At 38.1% G+C, this 13167-nt stretch overlaps 1 protein-coding gene across 3 annotated transcripts in view; it reads right to left on the bottom strand.

Annotated features, from left to right (window-relative positions):
* DCAF1 (DDB1 and CUL4 associated factor 1) overlaps positions 1 to 13167 on the bottom strand; it is a 93691-nt gene that overhangs the window by 44162 nt on the left and 36362 nt on the right. For all 3 annotated transcript variants that reach the window (XM_064274459.1, XM_064274458.1, XM_003409863.4), the window contains 5 exons: positions 11631 to 11704; positions 9228 to 9341; positions 4277 to 4414; positions 2748 to 3260; positions 2340 to 2441 (listed from right to left, as the gene is read on the bottom strand). In XM_064274459.1, coding sequence (XP_064130529.1) covers positions 2340 to 2441; positions 2748 to 3260; positions 4277 to 4414; positions 9228 to 9341; positions 11631 to 11704 — 941 coding nt within the window. The remainder of the gene's footprint in view (positions 1 to 2339; positions 2442 to 2747; positions 3261 to 4276; positions 4415 to 9227; positions 9342 to 11630; positions 11705 to 13167) is intronic.

Here is a 13167-nt window from a genome sequence, read left to right as displayed (position 1 = left end):
AAGCAACAACGAAAAAGGCAAAAAGAAAATACATGAAGAAAAACGACTCAGCACAGAAAATTAAGTGGAACAATGATACTGTCAACCACACACACACAAAAAAGGACATCAAAATGACAGCGCTAAACTCACCTATCAATAATTACACTGAACGTAAATGGACTAAACACACCAATAAAGAGACAAGTGTTAGAATGGACTAAAAAACATGATCCATCTATATGCTGAAAAGACACAAACAAACTCAAAGGATGGAAAAAAAATATGTCAAGTAAACAACAACCAAAAAAGAGCAAGAGTGGCAAAAGTAATCTCTGACAAAACAGACTTCAAAGCAAAATCCACCACAAAGGATAAAGGGACACTACATGATGACTAAACAGTCAATACACCAGGAGAACGTAACCTTAATAAATATTTACGCTCCCAATAACAGGGCTCCAAAATACGCAAAGCAAACACAAAAAGCACTGAAAAGAGAAAAAGACAGCTCCACAATAATAGTAGGAGATTTCAACAAACCACTTTCGGTGAAGTGCAGAACATCCAGAAAGAAGTTCAATAAAGACACGGAAGATCTAAATGCCACAATCAACCAACCTACTTGATCTCATAGACATATACAGAATACTCCACCCACAGCAGCCAAGCATACTTTCTTTTCTAACACGCAATGGTCCATCCTCCAGAATAGACCACATATTAGGCCACAAAGCAACCCTTCACAGAATCCAAAACATCAAAATATTACAAAGCATCTTTTTTGACCATAAAGCCATAAACGTAGGAATCAGTAACAGAAAAAGCAAAGAAAAATAACCAAATACATGGGAACTGAACAATACCCTGCTCAAAAACTACTGGGTTATAGGAGAAATCAAGGACAGACTAAAGAAATTCACAGAACCAAATGAGAATGAAAACACATTCTACCAAAACCTTTGGGACACAGCAAAAGCAGTGCACAGAGATCAATTTATAGCAATATATGCACACATCCAAAAAGAAGAAACGACCAAAATCAAAACATTAACCCTACAACTCGAACAAAAAGAAAGCAGCAAAAGAAGCCCATGGGCACCAGAAGGAAATAATAAAAATTAGAGCTGAAATAAATAAAAGAAAAAACAACTGAAAGAGTTAACAAGACCAAAAACTGGTTCTGTGAAAACATCAACAAAATCAATAAATCACTGGCCAAACTGACAACAGAAAAACAGGAGAGGAAGCAAATAACCTGAATAAGAAATGAGATGGGCGATACCACAACAGATCCAACTGAAATTAAAAGAATCATAACAGAATACTATGAAAAATTGTACTCTAGTATATCAATCCCTGGAGAAGGACATCATGCTTGGTAGAGGGTCAGCAAAAAAGAGGAAGATCCTCAGTGAGATGGATTGGCACAGTAGCTGCAACAACGGGCTCACACATAACAACAATTATGAGGATGGCACAGAATTGAACAGTGTTTCGTTCTATGGGGTACCTAGGGTTGCTATTAGTCAGAACCGACTCAGCGGCACCTAACAACAACAACATCTCATTATGGTACTTTTTTCAACAGTCACCTGTTGGGTACAACTGTAAGACAGCCACAGTGTTATTCATCCAACTTATCTCTTTCCACTCAGATTATCTTAATTGCCATTGATAGGCATGTACTTCATGGGACAGAATTACCTGCCCTCCTGTGGTCAGGCCCTTTGCAACCTAGGAAATCATTTATCTCTACTGAGTTGTAGTCCGCCTATTTCTTTACTTATTTTCTGGTTTATATTTTGTTTGCCCCAGATCATCTAACATCATACAATATTCACGTATTAATAGTTAAGAGTTTAGAACAAAAGTGTTGTTGCCTGACAGGGGGATATTTAAAAGCAGTATGACATTAAAAAAAAAAAAAAGTTGCCGTTGAGTTGGCTCCAACTCCTGGTGACCCCACGTGTGCCAGAGTAGAATTGCGCTCTGCAGGGGTCTCAAATGGCTGATTTTTTGCAAGTAGAACACCAGGCCTTTCTTCTGAGGCACCTCTGAACAGACTCAAATCTCCAACCTTTTGGTTACCAGGCAAATGCATTAGCAGTCTGCCTCATCCAGGGATAACTGAGGCCAATCCCAAAGCTATCTCTACTTTCTACCTCGACATTCAGTCCTTTAGGATTGACCCCTAAACTTCTGTGGAGGTATTTGGTAATCTCATCTCTTCTGAGAAGTTTTTGTTTGTTACTATTCTGACTCCTCTGGCAATAGAAATGCCCTGAGCAATAAAACCCAGAGATGCTATACCAAAACACACAAAATTCTCAGCAACCCAATATTTTTAAGACATTTACCTTGAGTGCCTCAAAAGTAAGGAGGACATCGTTAGTTTGTTTCAGGTCAATATAGAACATCATCAGCTCTCGTGATCCAAGTTGCATGAATATGGGGAGCAACTAGAATGAACACCAAAAACAAGTCTTAAATTTTGGCTTATTTTCACATTCCCAAATCCTTTCTATGAGAAGATTAAAGAAATGAGGCACCTCTTCTCCTCTTTCCTTATGAAGATAAACATGAACACACTCTGATCAAATAGGCTTTATCAGACGAAACCTAGTTAAGATTACATCAGTTGGGAGCCAACACTTTTCTGTACTAGGGTAAGAACATAATCAATATATAAAATGCTACCACAGAGTACCCCAGACATAAACACAAAAGTCCCCAAGTGTGAACAGTACTCTTCTCAATAAGCTTACCTCCTGATATTCTCCTAGAGGAGTCAAATATTGGAGAATGAGTCGCTGCTCAATAGCAGGAGTCATAGGGTAAAGGGTATAATTTGTGCCAATCACCCAGGGAGACATCTCTGACCAGCTGCTATTAGACAACTCAACAAACATGCGATCTGGATCAGAAGATGAGAAACCCAACTTTTGCTTAGCCTTCCTAAAGCTCTCTCTGTCTCCCTGTTTTGCTGACTTGTTTTTCCTCAATCCTCCTTCCTCAGGTTTGGTTGCTGAGTTTACTCTGCTACTGGTCTTGTGGCCTGAATCAAGATGAAAAGAGATCTCCATGTCTCCAGAGGCTTCCTCTTGTTCGCCATCCACTACATCTACTGCCATGTCTCCATAGTCCATATCCACAGCTTCCTCATCCAGAGGCAAAAGGGGTTCAGAGGAGAGCTTTCGTGGGCTGGGACGCTTGTTTTCTTGCCGCAAAGCCACTTCTTGAAGCTGTAGTTCCCTCAGTCTTCGAAGCACTATTGCCACCTATCAAAAGATACTGGAGTAAGAAGGGTTGTCTTTTCCATGTCTTAATTTAAATAATTCTTATTTCCACTGAAGGAGAACTGTGTATTCATGAACTTAGCCCAATGCCTGGTAATAAGAATGTGATAAATATATTGACTTGATTCCTATAGCTTGATGAAATATGCAAGGCGAAAAGTCTTATTCCCCGTAAAAATTTCCAGAGAATCCAAAGCAGATTTGTACATATAAACATCATTTACAACTAATCTAACTAATCTGTTCAGATCAAGGTGGGTTAATCATCACACCTGAACAGGCAGACACTAGATATAGTCATGATCTTTAAAAAGTGTCTCTGAAAGCCAAACATGAAGATTTCTCAAACTTGTATTTGTTTTAAGTTGTATTTTGTTAGATATTGTCTTCTATATTATATATAATTATATATTTTTCAAGTACATCATTTATTCTTAGCTTTTTCTCTTAAGTACTTACTTTTCAGCAAACCCTAAAAGGTGGCATTGTGCTTATTTTTAAGAATAGAGAGAGACTATATCTATAATTTACTTTGAAATTCATCCAAATAAAAAAAAAAGATGGAATGGTAGCTGGACAGAAGGAAGGGCAGCTGGGTGGATATGTAATAAAGTAAGCATACTAGAATGTTCATGATCAATTTAAGTGATGTACACAGAGATGTTCACTGTAAAATTCTCTCAACTTTGCTGTATGTCTGAAAATTTTTGTAATACAAATGTTGCAGGGGAAGAGAGGAAATGAGACACAGGGAACACTACTATTCTGTATCTGACACAAACTGTCATGATCTTTAGCAAGATGCAAAACAGATATTTTTAAATTAAAAAGTAAAAACAAAACCCTTATGAAAATCTTGAAATGTTAAAATTATAACTACGCTCCAGTACAAGGTAACAAATAGGATCTACCTTGATTCTGACTCAGTCAGATAACAAGAAAGAACCTGTTAATACTCTCCCAGCCTATGCAAAATGTCATTCAAACATGGTCCTCACCAGCTGTGAATTTTCATCCCTGTAATTGGCAGCAATGTCTTGATTTTCCATAGCACCTCCTAATAGTCCAGTAGAATATGTCCTCAATGGCTGATCAGCCTCTCGGGCCCATTTGAAAAGATTTTCAACAATTCCTTCCTGTAATAAAGGAAATGAAATAGTACAATTCCGAAAAAGCCCCTTTTTCATAATTAAAAAAAAAAAATTTTTTTTTTTTTATAAAATACCTTAACATTGCTCATAATAAAAAATGTTAACCAAAAGGTTGGCAGTTCAAATCCACCAGCTCCTCCTTGGAAACACTATGGGGCAGTTGTACTCTGACCTATAAGGTCGCTATGCTTGGAATCAACTCAACAGGAACAGGTTTGGTTTGGTTTTCAGGTTTAGATCTTAAGACCCAAAAGCTTCCATGGCCAACTAACTAGGGAGCACTAAAACTTCCATAGCCCTCTTGGAAGTTCACAATGCAGTTGACATTAATGCTCTAAGAAGCCCTCTTTCAAAGAAGTATTTAACTCCACAACACGTCCCAAACTTATTTTTAATTAATTTTTATTATGAAATATAACACATCTAAATATGTATGGTCCAAAGAAAATAAAAATTCACCTACAATCCATCACCCAACTTCAACAGAATCTCCCGCATGCTCCACCACCACCGCCGCCTGCCTCCTCCCTCCCCAAACAATTTTCTTGTTGAACTATTGTTAAGTGATATATTTTTTTAACTGTATAAAATGATATTGTATATATTTTTCTGCAACTTGTTTTTTTTATTGTTGCATGTAGTTGTCACACTTAAATAGCACTTAACATAAAACAGCCTTTACAAATACTCATTTATTTACTCCTTGTAACAATCTATATGATCGGGTTAAAAAAAAAAAAAATCCACTGTCTTCGAGTCAGATCCAACTCACAACAACCCATGTGTGTCAGAGTAGAACTTTGCTCCTTAGGGTCTGCAATGGCCGTCACCTTAAAGAGAAAACCCTGGCGGCATAATAGTTAAGAGCAACGGCTGCTAACCAAAAGGCTGGCAGTTCAAATCCACCAGGCGCTCCTTGGAAACCCTATGCGGCAGTTCTACTTTGTCCTATAGGGTGCTATGAGTCGCATCAACTCAGCATCTGTGGGTTTGGTTTGGTTTTGGTTAATCTTAAATAAGTAGGTAGCCAGGTCTTTCCTCCATGCTGCCACTGGGAGTCAAGTGCAAACCACCTGCGCCACCCAAGGATCTTATATGATTGGGTAAGTACTATTATTTGCAGATGAGAAAACTGAGGCACAATGAGGTTAAGTAACTTGTTCAAGGTCACAAAACTAGTTAACTGGCAAAGCACGGGTCTGGCTTTCAGCAGTCTACCTCCAATGCTCTTCACCTCCAAACCCTGCTGCCACAATTTTGCTGGCTTATCCAACAATCACCTTGTAAACTACTCTTGTGCAAGCATGTTCCTAAGGTAGATTAAGGGAAATAGAACTGCTACATCGTAGGATATGTTCATGCTCAGCTTTACTAGATGAGGCCACACTATTTTCCAAAGTGATTGCAACAATTCATTTTTACCAACAGTGAATAAACGTTCACATTTTTCCACACCTTTGCCAACAACAGACCACTATCAGACTTTTTATTTTTTGCGGTCTCATGGTGCAAAAACGGTATTTCATCTAATTTCAATTCTTTGCTTACTAATGAGGTTTGGCATTCTTTGTGTTTGCTGACCAGTCAAGATTCTGTGAAACATTCACGTCTTTTGCCAGGGTCTTTAGGGAGGTGTAAACTCCTAGTTTTTATGTAACCATATTTAACAATTTTTTTGTAGTTTACATATTTTATATCTTAATAAATTCTTCCTAGGGTCATGGAGACATTCTCTTTTATATTTCCATTCCAAACTTTTTTTAATTACCACCTGAAGAAAACATTTTGAAACTATAAAGAATCAAGGCAATCTCAAAGAGAAACATATTCAAGCAGATAAGTAAATCTGTAATAGCCCTGATCTGACTGGATTAACAGCATACACTGATCAACTTCACATTATGAAAAACCTAGTACCTAAACAATATTCAGATAAAGCGCTCAGCTCTACAGCATACTTAACATAATGAAGAAACTACACAGCCAAATAATTTTAAATAAAAGTAATATCTGAAGCTTAATAAAGTATCTCTGAAAGTACAAGTCAGTAACTTTCTAAAACAATTAGAGTAAAATCGATTTAGCGAATTGCAATCAGCTCTAAAATAAAAATGAAATAGAAAATATCGGACTGTACCACACAAGTCTGTTTGAAGAAACTTTTTTTTTCCACAAATACAATGTATGGACTAGGTTGCAATATAAAAAAATATCAGATGTTACTGTGGGTCACAAAATTTCAGCAACACTGCTCTAAAACAATGAGTCTTCTCCCTAGCTTTGTGAAACACCAGTACCAATTTGTCCAGAAATAATGATTTCTGACTCATTAATTTAAAAGCTATGATTAAATTCTTTTTTAAAGAATATTGACTCATATAAAAAAAATTGCCAGAGGATACCTCTGAAGAGTAAAGATCCTCACGGGATCCAATGCTATCACAATGCCAACGAAGTTTATAATCTGTGCTTTACTATATTAGGTTCAAGGCAATTTTATTTCCAATCTGATACACGATTATTCTTAAATAAGGCACTATCTCCCACCTTAATTCATCAATACAAGTTAGGATGCTTGTCAACTACTGACTTCAAAAAGAGACTTAAAATCATTAAGAAATGATAGAACTATTCTTACAGAAAGCTTTATTATTCAAAATGTCCCTTAGTGTTTCCTGACCTCCAAAGGGAATTCGCTTCGTTCCAGATATACAAAAACTAAACTTATAAGGATATCAAAGACTGTTCTCCTACAATGACAAACAGGAAATGTTCACAAAGCACAGTGAAGTCATCTGCAGCCTTCTATAAACCTTGCGGATACAAATATACTGCTATAACTGCTTCTTTTATCATCATGATTTTCAAGTCATATTGAAATATTTTTGACAAGAATATAGAGTATTTTGGCTCCCCAGTGACAGCTAATTGGAGATTTTTAAATTTAGCTTGCTTTTAATACTACAAATTATAGCATAAATTATAATGTAATTCCAAAAAAAAAAAATACCTTACACGGTACAATTCTATAGGAAAAGTTAACATGAATTTAATCAAAAGTTAAATGAAAATCTATTTCCAGATCTTTCATTTGGTTCATAAACTATATTAAGACTTCCAGAATGTTTTCAAAGACTAAATTTTTATTATCTTTAAAAATAAAGTGAGTTGTGTGGCATACTCAATTTACACTGAAAAAATCTTAAAGCTAAGAGACAAAATATTTATATTACTTCTAAAAACAGAGCAATTTATTTTTGGCAGTTGAAATACACCGTCACCATCAAACTATTTTTTTCTTGTCTTCATTCCACTTATTATTTGAAATTATTAATTTACTTTTGTCTGCCTATTCCCAAATGCATACTTACATATAAGCCCTCATTCTGCTGACAAAATATGCCCAGCATCTAGCACTGAACATAGTACAAAACAGGTCTTCAAATATTAGCTGACTGAGTATTAAATACCACCAAAAATAGAATGGGTTTCCCCAAAGAGCAGAAAGTCCTTCATCATTGGGAAAGATCACTCACCACTAAGAGTACAAGTACAGATGAGGCCATAAATTCATCTAAAAACCTCCGCGTAAAAATTGCAGCACAGGCATCAGACCTCCTCATCTAACTTTGCCAGGGAGGAGGAGAACCATTATCAGCACTGACAGCCCAAGGCTGGTTCCCATGAGGTGGCGGTCAGACATACCTCCACCCTGTAAGCCTTTTTTACCAATTCTGACACCAGTGGTCCTTCCCATGGCACTCTCTTACTGCTCTGCTAGGTTCGATAATACAGTGCAATGGCCACGCAGAACTCAGACCCTACTCACAGCTATGGCATTTATCAGGGAAGTAACAGGTTACAATTCAGGATCAGGAACGACGCAGGATGCAGTTCTTTGATCAGGACGGCCTCTTCTCAGCCGTGCCCACAGGTGAGCCTCTCTCTGGCCCTTGGCCCCTCAGTCAGGCCGCTGCCATGCTTGGGCAAGTGTTACAAAGCTCTTTAGCTCACCAATAAATGCCCAGAGGCACCCTACTCCACCAAAAGTGCTCAGCTCTCTCATTCTATGGGTTGGCACACCCACTGTAACCACCTCACTCTGTGGACTGGGAAGCCCATTGTGCATCTCGCACCAGTATCCTGGTCCTGCTGCCACCGTTTCCCTGCCACTGATACTCATCGTCTCCAGTGTTACAGCTCTCTCTCTCTGTCTCTTGGGTCTGGGTCTAGGAGGTTCTCAGTGCAGGGACCCCAGGTTCAAAGGATGCACTCTGCTCCCGGCTCTTCCTCTTAGTGGTGCCAAGGTCCCCCTGTTCACCTCTGGGATAGCTCATTTTAAGCCTAGCGGGATGGCAAAACTGACGAATGCCCTAGTCAGGGTTCCATATATCTTATTTGCACAGCCCCACCCCAACAAGGGTGCCACGCACCTTATTTGTATTATTAGCAAGCTGTCCAATCCCCCTGGTGGGCCACAAGCACCTTATTTGCACAGTCCCGTCCAATCTTTTGGTGGGAGTTATAAGACCATGGCTAGAATGGCCATATAAAAGTGATCCGTTGCACCACGATATGATTCTAAGATTTTTAAAAATACTATATAGCGCCCAAGCAGAAACGACTCATTAAAATAGTAATATTTGCATTTTCTTATTGCTTGTCTGGATTTCTTAAATTTCTACATATGTATTTCTATTGTAATAAGAAAAAACTACAATTTGATAACAAAAAAACATCAAACAGATACCCCATTCAATTAGAAAGTAAAATGATGACTATCCTTTTTAGTAAGTACCTTTTCTTGAAAGACAACAGCAGTTTCCAGCCCTGGCATGATGTCCAGTAGGAGTCTACAAGCTGCAGTATTTAGAGGGGGCTCTCTGCTTGTCATCACATATGCATTCACCAACTGTACAGAGAAAGAGGAATACTTCTGTTCCGAAATCCAATCTAGTCAAATTAATGAAGTCTAATAAATCTTTAATACACCCCCACTGCTTTCTTAAAGAGTTATAAGACAAGTCTGTACTTCACAATTACTAATTAAACCTTTAACTATTATAAATATTTATGATCCTGCTAAGCCATGTTAATATCATACATAGTTTCTTCTGCAGCCTTAAGACTAAATCCCCCCAAAACAACAACTCAACAACCACTGAAATTAAAACTCAAATAAGGGTATCACAAAGAATTCACCCTCCACCCTTGCATACATACACTTTTTCAGAAAGATTCAACGTGGTGAGATAAGCCCCAGTTCCTGACATGGGTTAAGAAAAAAATTCAAAGTATGTATTTTTTTTTAAATCATAGAAAAATGCATTAATAAAACTTTCCTTTTGGCACTCATCTAATAATTGCTGAATCTCTCTATAAGCAGTGCTGTGTTCTCCAACTGGTATACAGCAGTGAGTAAGACACAGAATGATTAACTCAACAGAGGAGACAGTTGAGAAAACAGATAATATCATAAGTACAGTGTGTATGGAAGCCCCTCAGAGGTCACACAAGCCCCTGCAGAGGAAAGAGAGAAGGCTTTACGGAAGAAGGGATTCCGAGATAGAAGTAAAAGGCAAGTAGGAAGTAGCTAAGGAGGAGTGGGAAGGAAGAAGGGGAAGGCCAAAGGGCAAGAACTGAAGCTGGAGAGAAGAAAGGCCCGAGAAAAATCAGTTTACGTGACAACCTAAGGAACTTAAACCCTGAGGACAATGGGAAACCATTTATAGATTTTAAGCATGAGAGCGCCACAATCAGTTTTTGCATTTTAGAAAGCTTTCTGGGCTATGAAATGAAAACTGGATTGGAGGAAGACAAGAGGAAGAGAAACCAGTTAAAAGGCGGTAACCAGGTGAAAAATGGTAGTGGCTAAACTAAGGTCTAACAACAACAATAGAGAGTACAGTGATTTATGAGGTTTAAGGGCAAGTGAATTTTAAGACCTGTAAGTTTACTGGAGGAGAGAACACAAAGAAGTAAAGAATAATTTCTAGCTGGCTAGACAAGGACATCATTACTGAGCTAGAGAACAAGAAAAAGAGATCTGGGCGCCAACAATGAGTCCATTTTAGACATGTGGTATTCAAGATGCCTGTGGGGGATATCCCACTGATATTCAGAAACCCTGGTGGTATAGTAGTTAAGAGCTATGGCTGCTAACCAAAAGTTTGAATCCAGCAGGTGCTCCTTGGAAAATCTATGGGGCAGTTCTACTGTCCTATAGAGTTGCTATGAGTCAGAAACAACCTAACAGTAACAGGTTTTTTTTGTGTGGGGGGGGGGAATATCCAGGTGGAAATGTCTAAAAGACAGCCAGAGGTGATCTGAAGCTGAAAAGAGACATCTATGATAAAGAAACAAAACTGGGGATCAATACAAGACAGATAATAATAATAGCTAATACTTACTGAGCCCTTGTTATATGCTAGGCTCTGTGCCAAGCACTTCTCATGCTTAATTCCATTCAACAATTACAAAAACATTTTGAGGTAAGTACTGTTTTCCCCACTTTATAAGTGAGGAAAACAAGGCTTACAGAAAATAAGGCTTGGGGAGGCTTAAGTTACTTCTCCAAAAGTCAAACTGTCATTGAAACGACAGAGTTGGATTCAAACACAAAACAATGGACCCCAAAAAGCCCATGCTCTCAACCACCATGCCACTCTGCCTCCAAAAACAAACCAAGAGTCACCATTTATTGAGCAACCGTTATGCACAGGAGCTGCTGGGTGCTATATATACACATATGCGTAAACTACATACATATATACTCTCATAATTTATTCCTCACAACATCCCCAGGCATCTTTCTATCCCTCCGCTTGCCCAATACACACACCACAGTGTCAGTGCAGAATCATGTTATACGCATCACTCTTATTTTTTCATTCAGGAACCCAAGAGGATTCCTGTATTCCCAAACTCAAAACATTCTTGCCCAAGAATGAGCCAAGATGCCTTGGGAGCCCTCGTTAATTTTCAACTAAAAGCATGCAGCAAAAAGAAAACACCCTGGCCACAAGCAGGACTTTGGCAAGAAAGAAGCCCATGATTACTTTTATTTCAATTAAACCAAAACCTAATAAAAAAATTACCAACTCTACCCCCAACTTTGCCAAGGCCTTAGGAGAAAGCAAACTATTTACAAAAAACAATAAAGGTACAGCATCTCTGAAGACAAGTACGAAGTAAAACCTACTGCATTCATGAAATCATCGTTCTTGAAGAGTATTCTCAGCAAATGGCCCAGCATACACTCTGGATCAGCTCGACCTACCAAAAGAAGAGGGGAAGAACAAACAGAGGAATGAGTGAGTCATCCCAGTCAAACAACTCAAGACCTGGAAAGACACCTAGGTTGTTATGAGTACTATTAAAATGCCAGCAAAAACAAACAGGAACAAAGGATAGAATCTTTTAATGGAATAGATCTCATAAGAAGCATTCTTTAACATTAAAAGTTGCCTTATAAAAACTGCTCTCTAACTTTCCCATCACCTAGCATATGGCCTATATAAAAAAAAAAAAAAAAAAGGCCTATATAGTGATGCTAAATTAAAGGAGCACTGAACCCAGACTAGCATCATCAATGGTCTACAAGGTCTACAAAAGAATCACGAAAGAGCCTAAGAAACAGAAAAACCCTGACTTCCCAGCCAAACAGAGAAGGGCAGGAAGAATGCTTCCTTTGATGGGTGGCCTGAAGAAGATAGTCTCCAAGTCTAATCTCTCTTTCAGCTACAATGACAACAACAGCAGACATGTATCCTCAAACCGGCAAGGAGATCCAGGTAGGGGGAAAATCCCACTAAGCAATCACCAACCCTGAAGATACAGTAACCTGGACCATTTTAACTCCTAGGCTCCGGGGGAAAGACAGGAGGTCAGGGACCCAGGATCTACTCATTGTACAGTAAAATGATTGGTTAATAATTGGAGAATTATTGGTTTGTTTTTAAAGATATATGAATTATTTTACTGCATTTCCTTTCAGAAGATCAGAGGGGCAAATTCAGTCAAAGGAAACAATTTAGGATGAAGAAAAAAATGTGAGCTGCTGATAGGAAGTTTTCACCACGTTATAATTAGTACAGCAAAGTAACTAACAGAATTTAGAGAAATGGGATCATAAAAATAAACCAGGACCTTAGATTACCTTCATATTTTCATAAATGATTAAACTGAGGCCCTATTTTACTAATAGAAAGTATGCCAATGGCAAGTATTGCCTGAAGAGGTAAAGAGGAAAAAAAATTGTTCTTAAATTTCTACTGAAAAAAGGTGTATCATTCTCTGTCTCTCCCTTCTTGCTCGTTTCCATTTCATCCTTTCCAAGGCAACATCACTAAGCATACTCATCTCCCTTTAATTCTTTTCATGGATTCTGCATTAACTTTTTTCCCACATCCACTTTTGTACTTCATGCTCTGATTGCCCTTAACAAAGATGTGGGTTAAATAGGTACTCCTCTGAAGTCACAAGTAGGAATGTCTAGGACAAAAGCAGCAGCTAACATCACAAACTATTAGACACTCAATTTGAAATGACTAGCTTACTTACATCTGAGAACAGAAGTCCAAGAAATAGAATAAAACTTAGAACACTGAGGTGAGTACACAACATTCTTATTTTTATAATTCCCACTCATCCTCATTATTGACACACAAAATTTCAGACTACTCTCTCCACAAAGGACTGCTTTTAGCTAGAGAGTTTACATGCAACGTGGCCCTATA

Source organism: Loxodonta africana, chromosome 22, assembly GCF_030014295.1.
Source record: "Loxodonta africana isolate mLoxAfr1 chromosome 22, mLoxAfr1.hap2, whole genome shotgun sequence".
Taxonomy (NCBI): domain Eukaryota; kingdom Metazoa; phylum Chordata; class Mammalia; order Proboscidea; family Elephantidae; genus Loxodonta; species Loxodonta africana.
The sequence above is the reverse complement of the archived record's forward strand: the minus strand, read 5'-3'. Positions and strand labels throughout refer to the sequence as shown.